Below are 27,963 nucleotides of genomic sequence, written 5' to 3' on the forward strand. Positions count from 1 at the left end.
GCTGTTCCGGCTGTGCCCCAGAGCCTCTCCCTCAGCTCCGGTCCCGGCCCCACAGGCGGCGGCTCCTCAGCACCTCAGAGCCAGGGAAGGACGGCCCCGAGCGGCGGAGCGGGAAGCGAAAGCGAAAGCTGGCGGCGGGCACCATGGCGGCGCCGCTGCTGGTGAAGCTGAGCCCAGCGCCTGATGACGGCGAGAAGGCGAAGCTGAAGCTCCAGAGCTACTTCCAGTCAGGGAAACGCTCGGGGGGAGGCGAGTGTGACCTGCAGGCGGGCCCCGAGCCCGGCACCTATCTGGTGTACTTCCAGCAGGAGCGAGGTAGGGGTGGGGGGCATGAAATGGCCGCCCCCAGGCACCATCTTGTGCCCACTGTGGTGGGGCGGGTGGGCGAGGGGTGGCTGTGGCTGCATGGGGTTCATCGCCCAAACGTCCCTCTGCCCGCAGATAAGAAGAATGTGGAGTCCCGCACTGACCACGTCGTGGACATGGGTGGCAAGTGCCTGAAGGTCATCATCCAGCCCGAGAAAGGGGGCCTGAGTGGGGACCAGTCGATGTCGCAAGCCGCCACCAGCTGCTCCCAGCCATACCACATCTCCCCACCGCCTCGGGGGTCTGGGGAAAAGCAGGCTGCTGAAGGCCAGCGAGACACCGCAGCTGAAACCGTGACCAAAAAGGTAGGCTAGGAAGAGGTATAAAGCAGCATAACAGCCTGCCCTGCTTGTGGTCCCGTGAGTCCTTTGGGAAAGGCCAAACAGCGCTGCTTCCTGTCACACTCCAGTGTTTCATACCACACAGATGTTAATCATGCTGCCTTAGTCAATAAAACTGGGGTAGGGAACAGCTTTTGATGGTTTTGGCACTGCTGCTCCATAAGCAGTGCCCTGGTGGGTTTCAGGGGGTAGCATGCACCAAGGACTGTTGCCAAAAGGTGGAAGAATTGCACGAGGTTTGGATCTCTTCCTGGTACACAGACTTCCAACACTACTTCAGCATGGTTTGCTTCCCTCAAACAGCTCTAATTACTTCCATCCCATACCTCAGTGTTACAAAAATTTGTATGGGGCATAGCGCAACGAATGTTTCTAACACTTTGAACTAAAAGTCATATGGAAAAGGTCAACTGTGCTTTAGGGCCATGGTGTAAGCTGTAGGGCGAGTCTATAACTTACATGATGCTGAATGATGCTCAACTGAGACATTGACACCCGACCCAGAGAGCTTGTCTTGTTCTGCATCGTAGCATAGATGCAGCTTTGGGGTATGTCACGTGCTGACTTAATGGTTATTTGATATCTGTAGCATTTAATGCAAATTCTCTTCTTTCTGTGCAAAGTAGAGATGTGAACGTGTTTGTTCAGAATCCTGCTTTGTGCCTTAACCCTGAGTTACTGAATCATTTCTTTTGGATTTTTTTTTTTTTTTAAGGAGTGAAAATGACTGGCAAGTCTAATGTAATAAAAAAGAACAATGTAATGTAATGTCTGTGCTGTTGAAATGTGTAGCCTCTCACGCTAAGTAGCAAAGTTCCTTGTTCTTTGTTCCCATAAAACTGATGACATTAACAAACTTCAGTTTTGCTGCTGATTTAGAAGCAGATTGCTTTACTCTGACGTAGTGTCTGTATACATGGCATAAAAGAAACACTGTGCAAATTTCTCTATGTTAATCTTGCCCTACAGAATTGTGTCAAGGTTTTCATTACTCAAACTATAGAAGCACCAAGCTGAGAACCATAGGGAAAAAAAAATAAATGTCTTCTTGTCTTCTCTTTAGATTTTTCTTACAGTATCTGCGATATTGAATACCAGTATGTTCACTAAACAGCAAAGGGAGAAAATTGCTCTTATGTGTCCAAACCTAAAAAGAGAAGGAAATCCTGATGTTGACGGCTATGAGAAATTAACAGGAGACTACACAGATATTGAAAAAGCTTATCATTACTTTAAAGATATCCTTGCAGGCTACGACCAACACCATGATTTTTCACATACTGGGAGTAAGAATGGTTTAGAAGATGGGAATGGTCTGAAAAATGAAGAAAGCGATGAGCTTACAGTTCCATCAGCTCTCTATGAATATTTCTGTCATACCTGCAAAGATCAAATTAAGGAACTGAATGAATGTTTTGGGGTGCATTTAAGAAATAAAGATTGTAACAATGGGTACACAACAGTATGCTTCACTTCTAAGAAAAGTTCTAAAAGTTCTGCATCAATGCAAAAAGCTAAGGATTTTTTTACCAGTGCTTTTCAGAAAAATATCAAAGATGTGCAACAGGAAAAAATTTCCCTAACAAACAGTTACCACTTAAATGAGACAATAATGAAATTAAATAATAGGTTCAGTAATCTTCTTGCCAAACAGGAAGAAAAGCAACTACTCCTCCGTGGTCCAACAAAAGAAATTTTGAATGCCAAAAAATTTCTAGCAGAGGAAATGCAGAACAGCCAAACTGAAAAGAATGTGGATATACCATGTGAATTGTATACCTACAGGAACGAAATTGCAGTTGATGCTTCTGTGTTCAATCTGTTGGAAACAGCATTAAGAAAAGAAATTGAGGACATTAAAGAAAATTTTGATACTGTAATGGAAAAGAAACACAGTTCAGATAGCCAGAAGATGCTCATAATATTTAGGCCAAGGTCCAAAATTTCTGATAGGTTTTCCCATGCTATGGAAGCTTTCATCAATGCATTTCAGAATGCCTTTGCAATGTTAAGAGAAAAACTCATCAGCTGTAAACTTTCAGAGTATCAGGAGCAAAGATTAAATATGCTTGATGGAAAACAATTGGAAGACCTGCACGTAAAATTTAAGAAGAAGGAAGACAAAATAATTTTATATGGTTTACCAAACCATCTTGATGCTGCTGAAAAGCACATCATGAAACTTCTTAATGCTGGAGGGTCTGCAGAAACTAAAACCAGGACACCACTCGGCAACAAAGAAGCTACAGGAGTGTCTGAGAAGAAATACGGTGACAGGCAAAAGAGTAGTTTTTCTTCCAAAGAGGAGGCTAAGGCAAAGACAGAAGAAGACACCGATAGTACATGTCCTATTTGCATGGAGGGAATGAATGATAAAGTAATACTGACAAAGTGCAAACATGCGTTTTGCAAAGGTTGCATCACAAAGGCCATGACTTACAAGAAAACTTGTCCTGTTTGTAATACCGTCTATGGGGTCATGCAAGGAAATCAACCCGAGGGAGAAATGTCATTTCAATTTATTTCTTCACATCTTCCTGGATATCCCACTTGTGGTACTATTGTGATTCACTATGATATGAAAGGCGGGATTCAAACTGTAAGTATATTTAAAGGTCCATACAATACACTGTCCCCCCAGCAAAGCCAATGTTGAGTGTAAAATTCTGTAGTTCTCCATCTTTTCTATTTGTTCGCTACAAATCTATGGAGTGGTAACATGTAAGTAGAATCTGGTATGTTTAATGAGGCTTTTCTGAGCCATTCTCTTAGCAAATGACAACAATTGACAAAACTGAAGAGCAGGTTGGCTTCTAAATTTTCCAGCTGAGAAACCAGCTTATGTTCCATGTTTGGGGTCATGACTAGGAATGAAAATGGGATGAATGAGTAAGTCAGGGGTGGGGTGACGAGTATTTGGGAAATCAAAGAGGAGAAAAATAACAACAATAGCAATGGGATGGATGTATGAGTGATGAAAAGAAAATGTGAATGAAATGTATAGAAAAGAAGTTGTATAATGAGAAAAAAACATTTAAAATCAGTCATGCTGTGTCCTTCTGAATGGATCAAAGAGAGATAAAATGTACTGCGAAAGCTGGGATGTGTGATTTCCACACTTTGAAAGAATTTATGGTAACACGATGCATTTTTGTTCTGTTTTTCTACAAAACAGAAGGACCATCCGAACCCAGGGGCACCTTATCAAGCGGTTTTTCGGACAGCGTATTTACCTAATAATAAGGAAGGGCGAGAAATTCTGCAGCTCCTCCAAAGAGCCTTTCAGCAAAAATTGATTTTCACAGTGGGGCAGTCACGCACTACTGGCTTACAAGGTGTTATCACATGGAACGATATTCACCACAAAACCTCCATGTATGGTGGACCTACAAAGTAAGTGGTCTTTAAGTAATTATAATGCTAGTCAGATGCGGCAGGATGGCTACCCTGTACGCTTTCCACATTAGAGCTTTCAGATTTTTCATTGTGCTGCAAGCCACGGGCAAATCTGATGTATCTGACCTGGCTTGTTGCTAAAAAAAGTGATAGTGGAAAGTTCTGTGGATTCAGACTTGAACCACCTTCGCAGCCTTTGAGTGCTGCTAGTGCAACTGGTGATAGGAAAAGCAGGGGCAGCACTGCGTGCAGCAACAATAAGCATCACAGAGACAATTTTGACAGTTGGAACAAGGATGAGTTTAGTTTTCTGTTGCCCCTTAGGCCACTCATTCACCAGTCAGTTGTGTGAGGTACTTAATCAGCTAATGCCTGCTATGATTAGAACATAGGTACAGGACAGGACGGCACTCTGCTGAGAGCAGCTAAGGCTTGGCTCCTGATCTCAGCCTCTTCTGCTACCAGCTGTTACCAGGAGGTGCTGGTCCAGTACGACAGCAGAAAGAAAGGCACTCAGACTCTGTAAAGGATCATTTGACATTCTACTTGGAATTAAAGGTGTAAAGAAAGAGCCAGTAGTATCGATAAGGTCATGCCCCTTTAAATACTTGAAACCCTGAGATGTGCAGCATCGAGGAGGCTTCTGATCAGGGCACAGCACACCACGCGGGCTGTCTCTAGAAAGGGTTTCCCCATTTTAGCCATTTGAGCTAAAACAGGTTTTTCTTAGAGGAAAACAACTCTCCAGCATTTCTTGAGAACGTCTTGCTGTGCTGCTGGATAAAAGCAAGGCCACGCAGGTGGTGTAATCGCTGGCTCTGCGTGGGAGCTGCCCTCAGGCTCCTCTGTTATGGTTTGCTGGCTGAGGTTATCCTGTGGCCGAGGAATGTGCATGGCACAACAGAAACTGAAGGCTGTGCTGTACGTGCAGCACTGGTACATGGATCACTAATTCCTCAATCTGTAACGGCCTTCTGGTCAGGATCACGACCTTCCATCCCTTGAGGCACGTACAGTTGTCCTTTCTTAAAGATGTGCCTAATTAGAGATTATATCAGGAAGCTGTTTGGTGCTACTTGGAAAATTGTTAGTTTTCAATACATTTATAGGCAGTTGCTGTAAATAACACTACGAGAAAGATGACAAGTAAAACAAATACTGACTGCAAGAATAAGTGGAGGGTAGCAGTGATGGGAGGGCTGGGACCGACAAAGAAGTTTTGCCATCAGGCCGTACCCCTCATTCTATGTCCACTTCAACAATTGTGATGCAAATTTCACCAAATTTCACAACTCTGAGTTGTGCAGCACTGACTGGGCCTCTAGTCAGGGCACGGCATGCCACGCAGACCCCATCCAGAGATGGGATGGCATTTTGGTCTTTCAAGCCATTGCAGGATTTTCTTACAAGAAGGCAACTCTGTTGAGCACTTCTGCTGTAAAACAGAAAGAATGTTCACACGAAATCTTGCTGCACTTCTAGATAAAGGCAAGGACACGCACGTGGTGTGGCTGCTGGTAACGAGGGGGAGTTGCCTGCAGGCTCCTCTGTTACAATTAGCTGGCTAAGTCAATTCTGTGGCCAAGGCTTGTACACAGCACTGGCTGGTCAGGGTTGCTGCACCTACAAATCAGCCTCCAATGCATTCTCAGTCATGCCGGCAGTTACAGCCCTCCAGGGTGTTCTCTTGTGTTCCCAGGAGATTTTGAATCTTCCCAAGAGAATCACTCTGTAAATAAAAATATGATGCTTCTGGGTTATTTTAATGCTGTTGCCTATGAAAACAGACATTGGAGCACAGCTGTCTGTTGAATGTGGCAGTTGTCGTGGTGAGTAATATGAAAGCCCAGGACTGAATTGTCTCTAGAATGAAATAAAGTAGATTAAACAATCCTGCACCCCTCATGCATGTCTCAGGAAGAACCCATTTTTTGATGACACTTTCTGCCTTTAAGTCCTCCTGTCTTTAACCTTTTCTTGGTGACCAATGTTGAAGGAATCATTCATCAGCAAGAGGCTTTGGTGCTTTGAATATGTGTACAGGGACACCTTGATTAGAAAACTAGCAACTGAAGCAAAATGCTTCTAACTAGATAAACAAAAATAATGTTGTCAAAGCTCAGAATATAGAACTGGATGCTGGGTTTATTTTTTTTTTTTCTTTTTTTTTTTTTTTTTTTCTGTTCTGAACACTCACAGCTTATGTGTACAATAGTAAACATCTTGGTTAAATACTGGTTAATTCTGTAGTAACATGCAAACTTGCTTGACAAAGCTCTAATCATGTTGTAATACAGATAACAAAAGTATTTTGCTTTCACTTCTCAGGCTCTATCTGAGAGTTTAGAAGGAAGCTTGGAACACTCATTTTAAGCTTGTTGAAGCCTCTCAGGGTCAGGCGTCTTCCAACAAGCTCTAAAGATCTGTGCCTAGAGTTACGTACTCCCTCCTGGACTAGGATCATAAAAGAGCAAAAATTATCAATTTTGGTTTATCTTCCACTTTGCTGAATACCCCCTTCTTATCACTTGCTGTGTATATCCTTTTGGTGGCATGCTACTTAAAATTCAGAGGTGCTGTTATATTTGTGTTTTGAATGCTCACTTGGAGACACTTCCGGTCTGTTTTTCAGAAAGATGCAAATTTGCAAGGCCTGCCTTCTCAGTAGGGTGAGAAGTGTGTGCATGAAATTTGTAAAGTATTTTAAGAGATTTTGATGTGAAGGGTCTGTAAAACTGTCAAGTGCTTCTTTGCACAAGTATCCTAAACAAGTCTTTTCTTCTTCTTCTAGTTTTGGCTACCCTGATCCTGATTATCTGAAGCGGGTTCGATCAGAATTGAAAGCAAGAGGAATTGAATAGAGAAACATACCAGCTGGCATCTTTTAAGTGTAGTAACTGAACATGCAGCAGTTAATTCACCGATCAGGTTCTAAGAAGAAAGTTAATTTGTTCAACTGCTATACTTAAATCGCTTGTATTTCACAGTCAGCTAAGAAAAGTAATCTTTTCTGATCAAAAGATATATGTTGTTTTCATGCATTATTTGTTTCTGTGAACAATGCTTCCCTATATGCTTTCCTCTTTGCAGAATTTGGGTCTCATGAGTGCAGCATCTGTACTAGCATTTGTCAAATAGCAGTTTGTGTATCTTATTCTCATTTTACCAATAAATCTTGTCTGTACTTGTTCCTACAAGTCTTCAGTCTGACCTCCAAAGTGGCAAATCCATTACTAGCTTTTCTTTGACCAAATACTTCTGCTTCATGTTTTTATACCAGTCGTCATGGATAGCATCATGTAATCTGTGCTGGAGGATTTTTATGCAGCTGTCACATTATCAGCTGTATATGGCCATGATCTTTTGTTTCTTTTCCTTTTCAAGGTAGATATGGCATTAATGGTTTGGGTTTTAAACGTGAAATTGGCATGGATAATGTTGTGTCATAGGTTTTGTGGATGCTGCTATTTTTTCACCTGTGTCCAGAAATGCTGAATGCTGAAAGTCTGGCTGGGACAAACAGAAACTGTTTGTGGTCATCTCTGGTAATGAGTTCCTGGCTCCATGCCTTTCATTGTATTTAAGCTTAAATACTGCTTTTAAGTCAGTTTTGCATGCAACACTATACTTCCCATTGCTTCCAACATTGATTTAAATATTAGCATGAAGATAATTTTGTCCTACTGCTTTGAGCTGTCCAAATAGCTGGCCAATTACCTCTGCGGTGGTAGAAAACAAATAGGTTTCACTTGATGTACCCTAATTTTAATGAGTTAAACTATTTGTGTAAGACGTTACATATAATAAATAAAATATATAGTTACCACCTGATCAGTTTTGCATTCTTCTGTACAAGTTTTTCTTCCTGTTTTAGAGACATACAGTTCTGTATTTATTTTTTTTTTGAGTTGGGAGTTTCTCAGCAACTTCTCCAAAGTGATTTGGACCCCACACATCCTCTTTTTAAAAGTAAGTAAATTCCTTCCATGGTTAATAGGCAGCACTACCTTACCACCATGAATTTCAGATTTCCTCGCAGTGGGGACAGTTTGGTTCCCATGTGAGCTGAGATGACTTTCCCACTGTTTTGTTTTACTGTATTTAGTTTCACATTTAATGCTGTTGCAAGCTTTCTCCATTTTCTGTGCCCTAAGATACCAATATACCAGTTGCTTCTAAATGACCATGTTTTCATGTGGATCTGCACACTGAAACCAGCTGTGAAGTTCAAATCTCCTTGGTTTTGTCATTAGGACAGTCTTTTCACTTTTGAGCCCAATAAGCCATTTCATCAGCGTTAGAACCCTGTCTGAAAATTCACCTGCCTCCATTTTATCTATGGCAAAGTGTTACGGGCTGAGAGCCAACAGAGGAGTAAGAGCCCTGCCAGCTGTCAGGGAAAGTTGCCAAGCCTTTATCCTGTAATTAGAGCTGCACAAGGCCTTTATCTTTGAATCATACCTGTGCAGCTGAGGAATAAATCTGTCTGATTTAGTCAGATATTTTGTCTGGGCTCTGGCAAGGGAGGAGAGCATGTACCCAGGCTACCTGTTAAGAGACAAGCATGACAGGAAACAAAAGATTATTCGTTCACCAAGAGACAAGGGAATTCCCATGGGGTCTGCTCGGCGGTGTGTGTGACAATACCTATATGTATCTGACATCCATCTGTGTTTGTCATATTTAAGGACATTTTGGTTTTTAGCCACTTCCTAGATGTGCCCTCACTGATGTTAGGGGAACGTGTTTCCATTCCCTACCCGCTGTTTCAGTGCCTCATATTTGGGCACAACAATAAAATACACAGCGAGAAGCTTCCTTTAACTGTATGCTCTGTGACTGGGTGCCGCAGCTTGAGTGCTGTGTTCAGTTTTGGGCCCCTTAATACAAGAAGGACATCGAGGCCCTGGAGTGTGTCCAGAGAAGGGCTACGGAGCTGGTGATGGGCCTGGAGCACAAGTCCTGTGAGGAGGCAGCTGAGGGAGCTGGGAGTGTTTGGTCTGGAGAAGAGGAGGCTCAGGGCAGACTTTCTTTCTTTCTACAGCTGTCTGAAAGGAAGGTGTGGGGAGCTGGGGTTGGCCTCTTCTCACAAGTAGCTAGTGGTAGGACTAGAGGGAATGGCCTCAAATTGTGCCAGGGGAGGTTCAGGTTGTAAATGAGGAGACATTTCCTCTCAGAAAGAGCAGCCAGGCGTTGGGACGGGTTGCCCAGGGAGGTGGTGGTGTCACTATCCCTCAGGGTGTTCAAGGAGAGGTTGGACGTGGTGCTTAGGGACATGGTTCAGTGGGTGACATTGGTGGTAGGGGGGTGGCTCCTGGAGGTCTCTTCCAACCCTAATGATTCTGTGAATCTGTGGGTGTCGTGTATGGGTCAGGAGAAGGAGAGGCTGCTGCCTAGCATGGGGTTAGCAGGGGATTTTACTTCACAGGAGGAGGAAGAGCTGCGGTACCCCATGGCCACTACAAGCTCAGCCACCGATCGCAGCTGCTCTGGAGCTCCCCGCACCCCTCCGCGCGGCGAGGAAGGGCCCGGGAGCCGCCTTTCTCCTCAGGGCCGCCCCGTCCCGTCCCCTCGCCCCGGTGGCGGGGCGGAGCCGTGCTCGGTGGCTTTTTCCTCGCCGGGGAAATGAAAGCGAAAGCGGCGGGGGCCGAGGGACGGGACGAGGCTGCGGGGCGGCCATGGCGGGGCCGCGGGCGGCCGCCTTCCCGCTGCTGGTGCGCGGCGACTGGGGAGCGGGCGAGCCGCCGGCCGCCCTGCGCAAGAAGCTGCTCCTCTATTTCCAGAGCCACAAACGCTCGGGAGGCGGCGAGTGCGAGCTGCAGGGAGGCCCCGGCCACCTCCTGGTCTGCTTCGCCCACCCCGACGGTGAGGGTTTGCTCTGAGGGGCGGTGGGGACGCGATGGCGGCTGCCCCCCCCCCCCCCCCCCTCACCCTTACTGTGTGCTGTGTGTTGGCAGTGAGGCAGCGGGTGCTCGACCGGCCGGGCCATGAGCTGGACCTCGGGGCTCGGGGGAGGCTGTCGCTGCTCGTCACCGAGCCCCCGGTGGACGGGGACCTGCTGCAGGTGAGGAGGGACCGAGGGGGACACACACGGGGGGCTGCAGCCGCTGCCTCCCCCCCTTAACCTCTCGTTCCGCCCTCAGGAGCCCGGCCCGGCTGAGGAGCCAGCGAGGAGGGCTGCGGGAGGAGGTAAGAGCCCCCCCGTGCTTTGTGTCCCCCCTGGGTGGCGTTTGGAAGGGATTTTCGGTCACAAAGCGCTGCCCCGAACCATAAACTCCTCTCCAGGCACAGCTGGAAGGAGCTGGTGAGGTTCTGGCCGAGATCAGCTCCTCCAGGATGGGGTTTCCTCAGCTGCACGCCCATCTCTGGGACATGCTCCTCTGTGGGGCAATGCGCAGGGCGGGGGTGAGGGTCTGATGTCTGTTGCCATCTCTATCTTCTCCTTTGGCTGCATCCCTTGCTGTTTTAAAGCAAACAGCAGGCAGGGAGCTCACCAGGAAAACCTTACCGAAGCGCCTGGGTTTTCAAGGCACTTCCCTCCAGAGGAGGGAGGTCTTGCACGTCCCACATTCAGCAGCACCGTAACCGAGTGTTGTCATTTATCTCTATTTATATTTAGTTAATGAGCCCTGCGCGTCTCTTCCCACTGGCAAGAATGAAGATGCTTCTGTGTGCCTTCAGCAGGAGAAAACAGGTAAGGATGCCACCTATCAAAAGACCAGCGTGTTCATACCTCAGGGGTTTTCATCAAGCTTTATGCTGCAGCAGTGCCTCGGTCACCTCGATGGCTTTTGGTGTTTGTCTAATCTAGTGTAGAAATCATTATCTTAGGCTAAAAGATAAAGATACATAGATCTTCTTCTCCCAAGGTGATGACTTCCTAAAGGGACTCACACAAATCAAATATATATATATATATGTACTCAAGTCTCTTTAAGAAACTCTCCTACTTCACTGAGTGTCTCAGAAAGTTCAGCTCCTCAGGAAGCACGCAGTGGATGCTGACCCCTTCAGGGTAAGGATGTCGCTGCCCAGAGAAGGGAAGCCGTTTCTCCTGCTATGTTGGTAGGAAAACTCACAGCACTGATATGCTGGGTTTGTTTGGGCTTTAAAGGATGTTGTGTAACAAAACTGAATTACTGGTTATTTGTTCTCTTCATTTCTGCCTAAAGGCATCAGGGTGTGATCTTTCATTTTAGAAACACGTGAGAATCTGGAAGCAGAAACAGACTCCAGGAATTCTGTCATAGTAGTAACCACTGCCCCTGGGGAAGAAATAGAAGATGAAGTTGTGGAAATGTACTTTGAAAATAAAAAGAAGTCTGGTGGGGGGGCCATCAAGTCCTTGGTCAGAAAGGATCGGCTAATTTTCATCACTTTTCATGATAAAGAAGGTATTGTTGTATCTTATGGCTGTTATATTAATAATGATCCCTTTTAAAAACAGACCTCTGCTGGTGGTGGATTTCTTTGTGGGCATTTCTATGATAGAAATGTCATGTTATTCTGGAGAGTGACAGGGTGTAAAAGCAGTAGGTGTGCCTGCCTGTCCAATTTAGATATGGTTTCTGTCAGTGTTTGTAATGGTTATTACAAGGAAAGAAGTGGTTCTCTAGACCCGTCCCAAATGCTTGATGAAGGTTTACAGAGAATAATACAGGAAAGCTCATGTCAGGAGCACTGCAGAACAAGTCAGCTTTATTTCTTGCTCAGGAGACAGGATAAAGCATAGTGCATAAGTTAACTGCAGATCATAAGAAAGAAAAGAAAAAGTATTTACGTATTAATTTCAGTTGCCAGGGTTTTGGAGACTGGGAAGAAAAGAGGCAGTAAATTCCAGGTATTTGTAAAACAGAGGTGAATGCTCGCCTCTGTTTAAAATAAATAAATAAATAAAGTTTAAAGTAGCCTCAATTTATCTGTAATTTTCCTATGCTTTGCTCCAGGCTAACGTAGTGTTGACTACTTGTTAGCAAGTGAAGGACGTGTACAAAAAGATGAAACTGTTTCTGCAGAAGAAATAGTCATATCTGTTAAATGCACAGATAAGCAGGATGAAGACCCCTTTCTTTATTTGCTATTATATCTAAAACAGATACCTAGAAAACAGTTTTTTTTGCACTTGAGGACAGTAACAGGAAGGAGGTAGTGCTCAAAAATAATTCCCCCCTCTTTTTTTTTTTTTTTTTTTTGGCCTTATTTCTGTTTCTTCTTTTATCTTTTCTTCATATGAGGAAAATACGGCTGGCCAGACTTGAGAGTATAGCTTTACAATATTGATCTGCTCTCGGGAGAAAGGAGGAAGATGAAAATCACATCTTTCTTGTTTGTTTCCATGTGGAACTAGATGCCCAAGAAGTCTTGCAAAGGGAACATCACACAGTGAAGAAGATCAATCTGTTCGTGAAGCCTTGGCAAGTGGAGACTACCCAGGAGCCTTTCCAAGTGGAAAACTCTGAAGCATCCCTGCATTCCCCCTTCGTTGTGCTTGAAAATGTGCAGGAGACAACAAAAGATTATATGTTAATTATGCTGGTAGAGAACATCAGTGGCTTGTCAGAGGAAGATGGGCACTTCAGTGTGGAAATGATACCTGAAATACAGGCTGCTGTAGTTGCTTTTACTGGAAGTACAGGTAAGGAGAAGTCTGGGTTGCAGATTTCTCTCACGAGCTACTTTTCTGTTTGTGGGAGGGAGACTAAGTGGGAAGTGAAGAATATTTTGTCATTGGCTTGAGAAAAAATCTGATCCTGCGTCATTTTCAATGAGTAGTGGCTCTAGGAATGTTGATGATACCCTTTATCTGTAAGGTATAAAGGCCTGTGTAAATGAGGAGAGTGAACAGAAAGGGTAGGGCTAAAAATAAACTGTATGAAAGCAACAAAAAGATATGGTGTGTCTTAAAATAGATCAATGGTCAAGGTTCTGCTTGCCAAAAGGTGCTACGTGTAGTAAGTTTGCATGGGTTTAAGGGCAAATCAAACAACTGCTTAGAACAGACCCTTTTGTGGTAATTAGATAGACTGCATCATGCTTGGGAAATTTCTGTGCTAAGAAATAGTTGGAGGTTGGTCGAGGATTAGGGAAGCAGCAGCATCTTATAGCTGTTGAGATACCTGCTGTGGCTGTTGCAGGAGACAGGATACTGGGCTGCATGGACTGGTCCCCGCCAAGATTTCTGGGTGACACCGTTAACAAATCCCATCCCAGGACAGGGGCAACAGCAACTGGTGTAAGCCAGTGCCATAACTGATGATGTCGAGAAAACAAAGCTTCATTTCCTGGGGAAATGAATTAAACTGACAGCAGGAAACTGGCTGCAGCCTTCTGTCAGTGCTGCTGTACTTCAGCACGCTTAGGGACAAGGTGATTTCACATGCGCTTGAGTTTGGGTGAGGAGGGGGGACAGGAAAGAAGAGAGAACTGTTTCTTCTGTGGAGGAAAAGCTGGAAGTCTCTTTAGAAGGCAGAATGTGGTGAAAAGAAGTTACGTGCCAGTTTAAATCAAGCTCGTGGGAGCGGTTGTAGTACTGGTAATATATAAGAATGAAGTTGCTCAGAAATCTTAAAGTTGTGAAGGGATTAGTCAATGGTGTAACTAAACCAAATAAGCTTTTAAGTTTTGACAAGGCATGGAGTTTTCTACTGTAGAAGTTTATATAATTCGCCTCTCGTTGTGGTCTGGTCCCAGATTTCTGGTGTAGCCTGGAGGGAATAAGTAGATCATTAAAATACAGGTCTGTCAGGCAAATGCACACCTTAAAGTGACTTGTTTGTCTCTTACCATTGTGATATCAGGGTGGAGAAGGGCCAAAATAATAGGATGTATTTATCTTAAGAGTTTAAATTTGGATTCTTTCACTTTTGACTTCTGTCTGATTCATTGTGTATAAATGAACCTGATCTTATTTTCTTTTGGGGTTAAAGAGACCAAGTGCTACCCACTAGGAAAACTAATGATGAATTCTGTCTGCAGTCATTGTACCTCAGTTGTGATCAACCTTCTGGTGAGGAATAGGTGACAGAAGCTGAGTGTGTGCAAGCAAGTTAGCTTTGTGGGCACCACCATTTTGACAGATGCTTCATAATTCAGTTCTGTGGCCAGTGCACACAGTGATAGTCTGCTCACATCAGAGCAGAGAATGAGCTACGGGTTTCATCTTGTTTCTTTCCTCTCTTCTCTTTCCAGATACAGAGGAAGTTGTTAAGAAGCTAAACCAAAACCAAAGAGTAAAGAAACAAAATATTACTGCACGTTGCCTTGAGTTAACAAAAAGTATTAGGGCTGAAAATATACCCCCTAACACACCCAGTGACTACATAACTATCTACTTTGAAAGCAAAAAGAATGGAGGTGCACAAGTGGTGGATGTTCAGCAACTGCACGACGAAGGAGCAGCTGTCATTACGTTCAGCGATCATAAAGGTAATGCAGAAATGCAAAAACCTTATTTCTTGTAGTCCTCTCACTTAGCAATCAAAATGCGGATTTGCTGAAGAAATAGCGACTTTGCCCTCATAAAACGGCAGATCTGCTGCATTGTAAGCAGATCTCTGCCAACCAGAAGTGCAGACTAAAGTTTTGGACCAGTTGGGTATGATGTATAGAACTCTTCTTCTTATATAGTTTGTTTTTCACCCAGATCTCTCCCCTTACAGAGTTCAGGTTACATTTTAAATTAATTTGGGGAAAGCACAGCCCACACAGTGCAGAGTCTTCATCACTAGTTGCCCAATGGCAGTGTGTGCTGTCTGCCTCATCTGAGGACAATGTATTGGACATTTTTTTGGCTAGACAACAAGTTACGTGGCTTGTCCAGCCAGTGCCAGAAACATGAGCTTCTGTGGAAGGTGGAGAAGGGGAAAGGTGGAGGAGTTGCAGAGAAGAGGAGAGCTAAGGGAAGTGGAAGAAAAGAAGATAGCTCCTCAATTTTCACCCAAAAAAAGTATCTGTGATTTGATACTGCTGAGTAATAGCCCAGAAAACTATTGAGTTGGCCACTTTGAGTAGAGCATAACAGAGATGGGGACAAAAACAGCCCTGTGCTATATTTGTTTCCTCCTGGAGATGGACAGTGTTGGTTCTTAACTGGCTCTCCCTAGTTTAGTTTTTGGCATTTAACACTAGTAACTCTTCAATAATTCGGAATTCTTTTTATCTGGGAAGGTAGGAAAACTCGTGTAAGACTCTTCTTATGCATAAACATTAATACATATTAAACTTTTTTTTAACTGTTGCTTTACTATTTTTCAAAGATCCTTGGTTTTAGGTGCTAATGTTATTTTTTTTTGTCTGTTTTGCTTGTTTTAGATGTAAACAATGTCTTGGAAAAGCAGCATTTACTCAACAAAACGCCCATCTCTGTCTATCCTTACTACGTGTCACTGGGAACAGCTCTATATGGAAAGGAAGGGCCACCAATAAAGATGCCAGATCCGGTTTCAGTGCCCCTGGATCCCTACATCTGTCAGTTCTTACGGAGAAAAAATGGCCTAACTGAGGCGATAAGTTCCAAACTGGCAAATTATAACTGTGAGATAACATGGCCTAAACCCAGTTGTGCAGAACCAGAAGTTATCTTGAAGTTGTCTTCAGCTGCTTTGTCTGAGCCAAAGAGATCAGTGGCTCGACTGATCAGGACATGGAATGAAACGGTTTCCACAGCATTTTCACATAGCATATCGAAGTATGTAGCCATTAAATACCAAGTAAGTGCAGAGGTGTGGGAAGCCATTAAAAAAAGCTTTGTCCACGATGAACTTTTGTTAATCCCATGTGTTTCCAAGGATATCCTTGTCCTAGTAGGTGACAAAGATGTTCTAAAGGATGTTGAACAGGAACTGAAGTTTCTCATAGAAAAAACCACCAGAGAAATCGAACGACAAAAGCAAAGAATTGAAGATATAGTGGTGCTAAATCCAGGGGATTTTGCAATTTTACAGAGTACTGGTCTTGAAGAAAAAATTCACATGGAATTCCCAGCTCTGCAGGTAACTTACGATAGTACGCAGAAGATAATTAACCTGTGTGGAGTGCCCGAGGAAGTTTATAAAGTCAGAGGGGAAATACTGGTTAACATGCACAAAATGGCAAAGAAAACCATTAGTATCCATCCTTACATTTTCCAGTTTTTACAAAGCGTTGATAATGAAACCCTGTCACAGAGCCTGTTCATGTCAAAACAAATTAGTGCCTTTTATGAGCTTGGCACAGATGCTGTCATCTTGAAAGGGAGTGGTGCTAAAACTCTGTTAAAAGCAGAGGAAGAAATGAAAAAGGAACTGGACTATAAAAGCATTGCTTTGGAGGATGAGTCAGTCCTTGAGAAGAAGGAATGGAAAATGCTCACCCAGCAGAACTACTCCAATGAAGCTGTAGTGGTCACGCAGATAGGGAATGAGATCATTGTTGCTGGTTGTTCTCAAGCAGTAGGAAAAGCCTATGAGGAACTCTTTGACTTCATAGATGAAAACACACAAATAGAAAAGATCATCGGAGGGAAGCCCACCGTAGTCATCATGTACTTTGAGAAAGAGAAGACCTCTGTTCGGGATGACTTAAAGAATAAAGGTGTGAAAGTGGACTTTGGCATGCAGGCAAAACGCAGAGTTATATCCTTGAGTGGGTCGAGAAGAGAAGTGCAGAAGGGAGCCGCCGTAGTTGAGCAAATCCTGTCCAGCCTGCATTATAAGCGTGTGGTAATTAATGAGCCAGGAGCCAAGTCGTGTTTCAGAGAAAAAGAACACTTCTTTGTTGCCTGTTCGAAGCAAGATTTTAACTGTCTAATCAAGCTGGAAGAAGAGCCAGAAGAACAGCTGGAAGAACAACAAGGACACAGTAACGTAGGCAAGCCCCTTATGCAGGTGACCATGCATGGAGTTTCAATAGGGGTTTATCAAGCTAACCTGTGCACTCATCATGTTGATGTTGTGGTGAACGCATCAAACGAGGACCTGAAACACATCGGTGGCCTTGCTGAGGCGCTGTTACAAGCGGCTGGTCCAGAGCTGCAAACGAGGTGTGATGAGCTGGTGAAGAATTACGGCCGACTGCAGCCCGGCTGTGCGGTTATCACAGGTGCTGGGAAACTCCCCTGCAAAAACATCGTTCATGCTGTTGGGCCCCGGTGGAAAGGGGATGAAGCAGGAAAGTGCATGTATTTGTTGAAAGAGGCAGTTAAAAAGAGTCTACGACTAGCTGAAACGTACAACCATCGTTCTATAGCTTTCCCTTCTGTAAGCGGAGGGATCTTTGGCTTCCCGCTGCAGAAGTGTGCAGAGACAATCGTGTCATCCATCAAGGAAACCTTGGAAGAATCCAGGGGGGAAAACAGCTTGAAGGAGATTCATCTTGTGGATATCACAGCGGATAAGGTTCAGGCTTTCACCGAGGCACTGAAAAAAGCGTTTCCGGGTTCTGAACCTTCTTCCAGATCAGTGCGTGAGACCAAGGCAGTTCGTCAGCCTACCAAAAGGAAAGCTCAGACCAGCACGAGCTTCTTATCGGTAACAACTGAGGAGGGGCTTAACATCAAGCTGGAAAAAGGAAGCATTGAAGATGCTACAGTAAGTATTTTAAGTGGTAGGCTGTTTGTCCAGCTTGAAGTAAAGCACATTTTAAAATATGGGAGGGAGGGGAGAATAAAACAGAAACAAAGAAATGAAAAAAATTGCAGTAAAAAGATGGTGCTCACACAGAAACAAAACGGGGTGCTCAGTGCTGGTTAACACAAATGCCCTGCCAAGTGGCTTGGCTGCTCTCAGATCCATCGGATCCATCGTGTCCCCGAGGCAGCGCAGCCAGGCACATCTCATCCTGTGCCTGTACTGAGCCCTCTGCCCAGAGCCAGCCAGGCTTGCCCGGTGTCTGTAGGATATTGATCTGGGGAACTGCTGCCCACTGTGTCACTGGTGAAGGCTGGTATGCTGTGTATGGCTGCTTTTTCCCCGTGAAGAACCAGCTTTGCTATTCATTCAGTTACTTCCAGCATTGATGTGCTGTTAAGTGGCCTGGGAGCTACTCTACTGCCATCAAAATACAGATACAGAATCCTCTCTGCAGCAGTCAGCTGATCCTGTCAGGAGCAGATGCATCCCACAGCTTGTGCATACAGCTCCTCCAGTTGTCCAAAGCAGAATAAATATTTTAAAATGCATAGAGAGGTCTTTTCCTGAAGAGCTGAATACAGTGCTTGACACAATGCCTTTTCTATTTCTCTCCCTTCTAAATGAGTGCTTTTCTCACTTCTCTTTCTCCTTACATTTCCTCCAGTCTTGTTCTTTCTCAGCTTCTCCTTCTTTGCACTGACCAGGCATGTCAGCTGTGCTCCAGGCTCAGCAGACACAGGGGCTGAGCTGGAGCTTTGTCCTGCATTACCTCTGTGATGCTGGGAGGAGGGCAACTTGAATGTAGTCTTCTGGTCTGTGAGTCTCTTAGGGACTAAACCTGCATGAATGTCTTTCGAATGGAGGTAGAGTTCTGCATTCCTGGTCTACTGATTCTAATTTTTCCTTGTCCAGTTGAAACAAATTTCACTGTTAACTCATCTGTTATGCTGTTTCAGTCACACTCATGGGATTAGAACTGAACACAACTCTTCTGTTTTTTCCAAAGCTTTCTTCATTCCAATTGCTACCCCAAAACTTTTCCTTGTAAATCAGCAGGCAGGCTGTGTTTAATTAATCAATGTACAACTTTTTAACTTGACACTTAAGAGCTGGAGATTTTGCTTGTGTGTCTTTCAGACGGATGCTGTCGTCGTCACTGTTGCCAAAGATCTACAGCTTAGTAACGGGCCACTTGGCAAAGCTTTGCTAAGCAAGGCAGGGACAGTGCTTCAGGAGCGCTTACATGAAGAGGGCCTACAAAAAACAGCTGATGAAGGGTCTGTGTTCACAACAAAAGGTTGCAATCTAGATTGCAAATTTGTGTTTCACGCTGTCGCACCTGGATGGTCACAGAAAACTGCATCTCCAAAGAAGGTATAAGAGTCTTTATTTGCCGAAACTCTTAATTTGACTGGGCTTTGTAGTGGATTTAATGCAACCTCTCCTTTGAAATGAGGGAGATGAGTGAGTTTGGGTTATACTTTTTTTCTAGCTGTGTAGCTTATCCCTTGTTGTCTAATACATTCCTTTTGATGTGTATAATCACTGCAGTTTAATACCAAGAGATAGCAAAAAGGTAAAGTGCTAAATTGCGTATTCTGGAAAAAATGTCTTTCAGTAATTGAAAAAACGAATTGTGCTTTGCAGGTCTTGGGCAACATCATCACAGAATGCCTGCAAACTGCTGAGGAACTGTGTTTAAAGTCAATTACTTTCCCAGCAATTGGGACAGGGAACTTGGGATTCCCAAGGTCTGTTGTTGCTAAACTGCTGTTTGACAAAGTGTTTGAATTCAGTAGTAGAAATAAAGTAAATTCTCTTAAGGAGGTTCACTTTCTGTTGCATCCAAAAGACAAAGAAAATATTCAGGTGAGTTACCATGTTTTTCTCTCTCTATTACGTGCTGTTTTATTTGGGTCTATCTCACGAAATGTGGCTATCTGATGTTCTCCAAAGAATCTTCAGGCTGCTTGTTCTCATACTCACAGAATAAAGAAGAGCACAGTTTGCTGACGGTCTCTCTACCCTATAGTGAAAGTTCTCCTCATGGTGCTTCTCCTGATAGTCACCTGCTTGTCCTGAACAGCCCTGCTTGTTTGCTGTCCTTTCCCATTCCTTGGCAGTAATACAGATGAAAGAGTAATTACTCTTGTGAAGCCACATAGGGCTCACCTACAGGCAAATTTGCTGCAGCTTCTGCACAGATGTCTTCACTCTGGGGGGAAAAAGGAGTGATTTCTGTGGGTTTAACTAATGTCTTTCAGGAAGAATAATTATGCTAGGACTGTGTGCAGGTAAACTTCTCCAATAGAAAACATACCAGTGTTCTGCATCCCTCTTTCTCTAGTATCACGTTAGTATAGATTTTTGATGTCTGTGCTCAAGTTGCCCATTTAACACATCAGTCTTTCAAAAGAGAGCAGTCACACTGTGAGGTAACATCCAAGTAAATGTTTTGGTATCTGATGAGTTCTGCCACTTAGTGCAGTATCTAACGCTTTTTCAAAGGCTGAACTTGAAGGCTGCTGTGCCAAAGCCTGAGCTATTGTGCACAGAGAAGAATGGAATTAGCTGCAGGACTTGAGTTAGAGTGTAAATTAGTCCCTCAATGTAAGGATGACATTTGTTGATGTATTGCTTTGACTTAGTTGTCTATCAATTCTGTCTGTTGCTCACGCAGAATAACCGTGCTCTCAGAGAGCAACAGTGTGTCCAGACTTGCCATCAGCATTGTGGCAGATGGTATGAAGTAATTTGCATTAAGTTGTTTCTACATGTCTCTTTCACTTTACTTTTCAAGCCCTTGTTTCTACTGTGTAACTTAAACTTCTACAGCAGTTGATCGTAATTTCCTTCTCCAGGAATTTTCAAACGAATATGAGAACCGATACGGGAATGGTGTAGACAAGACTGCTCCAGATGAGACTAGTCAAGGCACAGGTAATGTTTTTTGTTTTTGTTTTTAAAGAAATTGTGTCCACGGTGGCTTGTTTTATTTACTTATTTTGCTTTTGAATATTCCAGAGAGCCAAACTGTGGTCTGTAGGGATTGTATCCATGAACAAGTGCCCTGTCTTTTACCTTGTTGCTCCCTTCTGCTCAGTGTCTGTATCTCTTTTCTGCAGCTTTCTTTGGTCCCATTTCAACCCCAGCACAGGATGTATATGAAATGACAATTGGCTCCATCGTGTTCCAGGTGGCTGCTGGTGATATTACCAAGGAAAAGGGAGACGTCATTGTAAACATAACAAACCAAAGTTTCAGCCTCAAAGCAGGTATCACATGTGGAAACAGTACTTGTGGTTGGAAGGTCTGAATAAGGAGAGCAGGGAGCATGGTTTCTTTTTATTTATTTATTTTGTCAATGTTTCAAAACCTCTTGTTTCACAGTGTGGTTTCAGTTTTGCTTCTTAGGGTCCAAAAGTCCTATTAGGAAGTGTCTGAAACTTTGTTGTCCTGTGCTACAGGATAACATGATAAAGACTTGCAGGAAATTGAAACTAATAACGTTAATATTTCAGTAGAATCTTTTTATAGAACATCTCTTGCACTAAGGAAGACTAACCTCGCTGAGGTTTTGATCACAATGAAGCTTTTTGGTGCTCTAGACATTTTGAATTGAAAAGCATAAGCCTAACTTTTAGACAAAAATGCTTCTCAGTTATAACCTGTACTGTTACCAGAAATGAGAGAGTAAGTGGTATCCAGTTCTGCCTTAGGTAGGGCTTTAACAGGAGTAACAGAAGAATCACGTGCCTCTTCTCTTTTAAGGTGTTTCTAAAGCGATTCTGGAAGGTGCTGGGAAAACAGTTGAAGATGAATGTGCTCAACTAGGTATGGTACAATGTTTCTGACCTTTCTGGAGGGGTTCAAGCATGGCAGGGAGTTTGCTGGAAGGCATTAGTAAAGAACTAGATCTATCATCACATCCTCTTATTCCAGTAAAGCTTTGAGTGACGTAGGCAAATCAAGCCTACAGAGAGCAGAGCCATGAGCAGGGGATGATGCTGGCAGAATTGCTGATAGAAGGAGTCATTCTTCACTGGGAGCAACTCTCTACCTGCAGCTTCTTTCTTCTCCCCTGAGTGTGAAAATAAATGTTTACTGTTGTCTTCACTAGCAACCCACTGCCATATCCTTTGTGTGACCAAGAGGGAAAAATAGTGAATTAGGATTCTTGCCTCAGAAGGGGCATTTATTTGTAAACCAAATTCAGCTAGTGAATGGCAAACCCAGTGAATGGGGAGTAAGGATGAAAAATTATGTGGTTTGAAAACCTGGTTTGAGATGGGAGTTAAACCCCTGTTGTGCAGACAATTCAGGCTAGGCAGCCTGAAGGTAGGTGGCATGCTTCTTTGTGTAAATACTGAGTATAGTACCTAGTCTGTGTGAATACCTTCGCATCTGCAGAGCAAGTTTGACAAATAAAGTCACACAAAACTTATTTGCCTAACAAGGCAAGCGTTTCTTAAATATAAAGTGAATTCCTAGAAAGTAAAAATAAAGAGAAGGGGCTTGATCGTGTGTGGAAGGAGACTTGAAGCTTATCCTGGGGCTTTGTCATCATTTATTTTCTCCTAATGAGGACTGGTACACATCTACATTGTAGATAATTGTTGATTGTTTCCTTTCTCCTCCTTGTTTCAGCCTTGCAACCTAACAATGGTTATATAACCACCCAAGCAGGAGGCCTGCCATGCAAAAAAATAATTCATGTTGTTAGCCAAGATAACATCAAGGTGTCAGTCTCCAAAGTGCTTCGGGAGTGTGAACTCCAGCAGTATGCCTCTGTCACCTTCCCAGCAATTGGAACAGGTTTGTGTCTCCCTTTTAGAACGGGTTCAGTGCGTGCGATTCTGTTGATCTCATGACTCAAGCGATGAGTTTGATTTGTCTGGAAGGGTTGTTGTTTGTTTTTAAAAACAAAAAGCCAAGAACGAGAGCATTCAGACATTAAAACTGTCACTGGAATATTATGAACTCTTAAAGCTTCACTCTGCAGTCTTCTCATACACGAAAAGTATGAGTGATCTAGAGCTGATGCTTCCTTAGCTGATCCCTTGCTAACAGAGGTTCAAAGGTACGTCCATCCTTTTATGGAGAGCCATAAATATTTGTCACAGCAGCCTGATATGTGTGGGCAGCTCATCAGAGAACATCCAGGGAACTAATTCTCCATTGGTGAAACCCACAGACGATAGAATTCCTTCTAGCTGATGCAAAAGTGGGACTGATACAGGTGGAATGTGAACCTATCAAAAAAGGCAGATTGTCCTTTTTTTGTTTCATGTTGTTTTCAGTTAGTTCAGTAAAAATCCCCATTCTGCATTGAGTGGATCTCTTGCATGAATGAAAATAGACCTGTTCTTGGAGCAAAGATTTTCCTGCTGGCCCTCTGGCCTTTCAGTTAGCCAAGCCACATAATCTGCATCATAACCTTATCAGTTGCCATGTCAATAATAGTAAAATTCCATTTTTTCCCTTGCTGGAAAGATGGTCTTGAACTTCCTCTTCCTGATAGACTGAAACCTTTTTTAAATTGCCAGCCCAAAGTTACTTGTGAGTCATTTGTGATATAAATGATTGTGGGTATGAACATAACTCTTCTTTTAAAGATCTTTTAGTCTGCTGTAAGTTATTAATTGTTTTTAAAGGCAAAATATTTATGACTTGTTCCAGGTCAGGCAGGCTGTCTTCCAGATGTAGCAGCTGATCAGATGATGAATGCAATAATTGACTTTGCAAAGAGTAACACCACTCCATCTGTGAAAACTATTAAAGTTGTCATCTTTCAGCCACATCTGCTGAGTGTGTTCCATACAAGCATGAAGAAAAGAGGAAGTCCTGGTAAAACTAAATCCAAATCGTTCTTTTCCAAGTTAACATGTAAGTAGATGTCGCTCCTAAATAGAGGTTATAGATCAATCTTTAATGTTTACCATTCTCAGCTGGTACTAATTACAGTATTTGTGTATTTCATTGTAGCATTCCTGAGCTCTGAGAAAGAGTCCCCAAAGAGAAAACAAAAAGGAGTTTTGGAAAAGAAAATTGATCAGGCTGTTGTTCAGATTTGTGGTGAAAACAAAAAACAGGTGGAAGAAACAGAAGCCTGGTTGAAAAGTGCAATTTTAAAGGAACAGTTTCACAGAGAAATCAAAGATGACTCTATCTTGGATTTTGGTGAAGCAGAGCATGAGGAACTATATGAGCTACAGGAAAGTCTAAATATTGTTCTTTCATTGACAAACAATATCATTAAAATTTCAGGCGTTAGTACAGACGTCTGGTTTGCTTATTCAAGTATCCAAAACATGATCCACAGGGTAAAAGCTGCTGAACAGGAAGAGGTCAAAGCAGAACTTTTAAAAAACTTAATTGAGTGGAAATATTTAGAAAAAGATACCTATGTGCCATTTGACAGGCTGACAAATATGCACTTGGAAAATGCTTTGGAAGAAAAGAAGAAAGAGATTTCAGTCATGATTCAAAACAAAAAATACACAGTGAACATAGCTGGTAAATATGCTATTGATGACCAAGGACAACAAAAATCCATTACGCGTATTGATAAATCTGAAGGTAAGTAAAAGCAGATTGACAGGTTGATACTCAAACATGAAACCAGGTTGCGTCTAGCCTAGTAAGAGTAAGAAATAAGAATATGTGAAATACTGCTAGGAGCTTTGTGCAGGTCAATTTCTGGAGAATGTAGATAGGAATTAGTGGGAAACAAAAATAAAAGAATCATGCAGATATTTAAAACTGTTAAAAATACAGTTAATATCTTCAGAGGTTCATCCTGCTGTCACTCAGTTTTCCAGGGGCACATTTTTAATCTTCACAGGAACAATTTATTTTCCATTCAACACTGGAAAATGAAAGTTGACAGGTTTAAGTAGCCATCCAATTCCCAGTGCCTTAATAATTCAGCCTGCACGTTCTTTCAAATATCTATTTATTTTTGTTTTATTACCAAAAAATGTCACTCTTGAAAGGATAAAGCCCTCTTCATTTGATGGAACCTAATGTGCAGGATGTTCTTAGCATATGCATCAACGTTAGTGTTTGACAACAGAGCTCAGTACCAGGCCTCTCATGAAATGAGAGAGGGGAGGAATTCTGCCTTACAGACAGTATTTTCTTGGAGTTTTTAACTTAAAATCTCCCTTGTTCAGATGCTTTGTTCCTAGTTGAGAATTAACAGTACCTGTTTCCTTCCTAATGTGAGCAGAAAGCAACTAAAGAATGGATTGATTGATGTGCTGTGCCCATTCCCAAACCCTTTAAGTACTCTGTATTTTTGAATTTGATCCATGTCCTTGAAAACTTGTTTTGCATGGAAGGCTACTGGCGAAAGGTGTACTGCAAATGGTTCCTCTTCAGTTGTGGAGGAGAACAGGTTCGTCTAGGAGCTACCTATTCGGGCACATCAACTACCAATGCAATGACAACCTGGGAACTGAAACGCCCCACTCCTTTGGTTGGTTTTAAAAGAAATATTCTTGGGTGACAAATGCCAACAGGCACTAGTGATAAGCTAGGTGTATAAGTTTTCAGAGGGGGTTGTAGCAGAGCATATTTCTCATTAAGTAGGGGATTTGGGTAATCGATTGTGTTTCTCCTGCAGATCAAGAAACCACAGTGCTCCCTGAAACGTGGGATGATATGCAAAACCTGCAAGTCAGGGTAGTGGAACTAAAGCCAGAAACAAAGGAATACAAAGAGGTGGCAGAAAGGTTTCTGAAGACCTGTCAGCATCTAAAAATTGAAAAGGTAAAAGCATGTCATCATTTCTAAGCATAAATACTTTGAAAACAACTCATGAATAGTGACTAGTAAACAGTGGAAAAATAAATTCTGTTAGGACTTGTGGGACAAAATTCTATGGAAAAAGAAACAGGCACAGTTTCATCTGCTTTCCTAATTGACTTAAAATATGTTTTTAATTAATTATCTGAAGAGGATGCACAAAAAAGTACCTGCACAGGTATTTAATGTGATGTTTATGACATTCAAGCCTGTTGCAAAATATCTCCACTCTCAAGAAGCTGCTGCTTCTGACACCAAGACTTCTGATGCTTGAAAACATGTCAGGTAGGGTAATTTTAATGGAAGCGTGTATGGTCTGTGTTCATGTAGCTACTATGCATTTCACTCTTCCGCATATTCAAGTGTCAAAACTCAGTAAGCAGAGGGGATTCCCTATGCAGAAACAAGTGAAAAGCAATTTGTTAATGAAAGCTGTTACTGCTTAGGTCTACACAAATACTCTTCCTAAAATCTTCCCGTTTCAGCACTGCTGGCTGACTGCTTCTGGTAGCATAGGAGCATGCACCAGACTGGTTGCCAGTGTGTTAATCCTCTAGAGGGTAACCCTGACTTGAGCTGGCTTGATTATATGAAGCCAGTTTTGACATTATGTCAGTATCCAGTGAATTTTCTGCAGTCAAACTGTTAGCTTCAAGCATTAGCTACTCCTAAAGTGGCAAGGCTGCATACATCTGTGTATGTGTCACTTACATAGACATCTACTACTCAGCAGTCAAGTTGCACGAGAGGTTATTCGGGACATTTCCCCAAAGAATAAGAAATTAGTGGCAGTAATACAATTTGTTTTACCAACTTTAATCAGCATCAATTTGATGTTGCATCAAGCTAAAGTATTTGGAGAGAGTCTTAAACAATTGCTTCTAAAGTTTCATTAGATCACTTTTGCTATAGTAGAGCAGAGCATTTTCTGCCTTAACCCATATGTGCTTGGCAGGTAGGTGTTTTGCAAGTTTCTGGGTCATACACAAAACTATCCCATATTATTTCCCTGTTGCATTTTGGGTTGGGTTCTGCTGTCTGTTGTGCTGAAATCTGGAGTGATGTGCCTAAGTTATTTTATAACGTAGCCTACATGTGTTGTAGCTAGGAGTAGAATCTTGGAACACTGAATCGTTGATACACTGATGCTTTTTATGATGACAAGCTTAAAAAAGAAGTCTTATTTTCAAAACGTCTTATTTTCAAACTTTGCAGATTGAAAGGATACAGAACCCATTTTTGTGGAAGACCTACCAAATGAAAAAGCGTCAAATGGCTGAAAAAAATACCAATGGAGATAATGAGAAGCTTTTGTTTCATGGGACAAGTAAAGAGTCGTTAACCTTAATTAACCATACTGGATTTAATCGGAGCTATGCTGGAATGCACGGTAATGTGAATTTCAAAACTGCTTGTTTCCCTGAATAGGGCTAGGAATAACTCATGTGTAGTCCTGCCTTGCATGCAAAGTGTTTTGTTTTGTTAAATCTCCCTATTGCCATCATTAGAACTTGTGAATCTCTTGGCGGATAAGTGTTATTAATGAAATACAATTTATTTTTCCGACTGTAGCTGCAAACTATGGAAATGGAACTTACTTTGCTGTTCATGCCAGCTATTCTGCCCACGACACCTATTCGAGACCAGATGTGGACGGAAAGAAGTACATGTACTTGGCCCGAGTACTTGTTGGAGAATATTCTCAAGGGTCCAAAGGATCAATTACTCCAGCAGCAAAAAGTGCTGGCAACTCCGTGGAACTGTATGATAGTTCAACTGATAACGTAAACCAGCCATCCATGTTTATCATATTTAATGACATTCAGGCTTACCCAGAATACCTTATCACTTTAACTAGATGAGCAGTTTGATTGCAGCAAAGTTTGTATGTCTCTTCATTTTATAAATCTGTCCTGCACATTAAATACATATATATAGATCAGTGAAAACAAATAGTTTTATCAAACTAATTTCTTAAAGCTTGTTTATATTTAAGCAACCTTTGGCAATTTTTGATAGCACTGCCATAGACTACTTTTTTCCACTTGGAGCCATTGAACCTATCTAACAGGAGTTCAATTTGACATGTAACCTAACAGTAGTTCTCAGTAGAAATCCTACAACTGTCTACCCCCCTTCATGCTATCTTGGCCTTTCCATGCAGCCTTCTGGCCATCCTAGTTGCAATAACGAGTGGGCAGTGCTGCTGGGGGATTGAAAGAGACATTCTCTCAACCACTGACTGCATGGTGTTGCATTTCTGGTAGCTTCTCATACTCTATCAGAAATTATAATGCTGACTGTCATTTACTGTGGATTTCAATAAAGGAACTAATTGTAGTTAATGGCTTGTGTTTGCCTAAAACAATCTCTCGAGATATTTAGCATTGGTTTTCAAAAGTTCACTTTCAGGCAGCTACTTGGGGGTTGAATTCTCTAGTATG

The 27,963-nt window shown here is 42.7% G+C and overlaps 2 protein-coding genes across 3 annotated transcripts; both read left to right on the plus strand.

The window, feature by feature from the left end:
- Positions 1-10: 10 nt before the first annotated feature.
- On the plus strand, positions 11-7,921 carry DTX3L (deltex E3 ubiquitin ligase 3L). 2 transcript variants are annotated; one of them, XM_082763178.1, is made up of 5 exons: positions 129-315; positions 442-671; positions 1,771-3,306; positions 3,883-4,100; positions 6,895-7,921. In XM_082763178.1, the coding sequence occupies exons 1-5, from the start codon at positions 144-146 to the stop codon at positions 6,962-6,964; spliced, it is 2,226 nt and encodes a 741-aa protein (XP_082619304.1). In that variant the 5' UTR covers positions 129-143; the 3' UTR covers positions 6,965-7,921. The 2 variants fall into 2 exon arrangements, with proteins under 2 accessions (XP_082619305.1, XP_082619304.1); XM_082763179.1 differs by lacking the exon at positions 1,771-3,306 and having other exon boundaries at positions 11-315.
- Positions 7,922-9,781: 1,860 nt separating this feature from the next.
- Positions 9,782-27,870, plus strand: LOC309879521 (protein mono-ADP-ribosyltransferase PARP14-like; the record flags this gene model as incomplete). Its single annotated transcript, XM_082763283.1, has 19 exons — positions 9,782-9,968; positions 10,061-10,167; positions 10,247-10,292; positions 10,723-10,797; positions 11,303-11,497; positions 12,451-12,738; positions 14,292-14,528; positions 15,414-17,668; positions 18,848-19,084; positions 19,358-19,579; positions 20,572-20,650; positions 20,836-20,985; positions 21,482-21,544; positions 22,358-22,525; positions 23,390-23,596; positions 23,696-24,289; positions 25,338-25,483; positions 26,735-26,909; positions 27,092-27,870. The coding sequence occupies 19 exons, from the start codon at positions 9,782-9,784 to the stop codon at positions 27,379-27,381; spliced, it is 5,721 nt and encodes a 1,906-aa protein (XP_082619409.1). The 3' UTR covers positions 27,382-27,870.
- Positions 27,871-27,963: the final 93 nt, after the last annotated feature.

This window comes from Aythya marila (genome assembly GCF_965140915.1).
Source record: "Aythya marila genome assembly, chromosome: 6".
Classification (NCBI taxonomy): Eukaryota; Metazoa; Chordata; class Aves; order Anseriformes; family Anatidae; genus Aythya; species Aythya marila.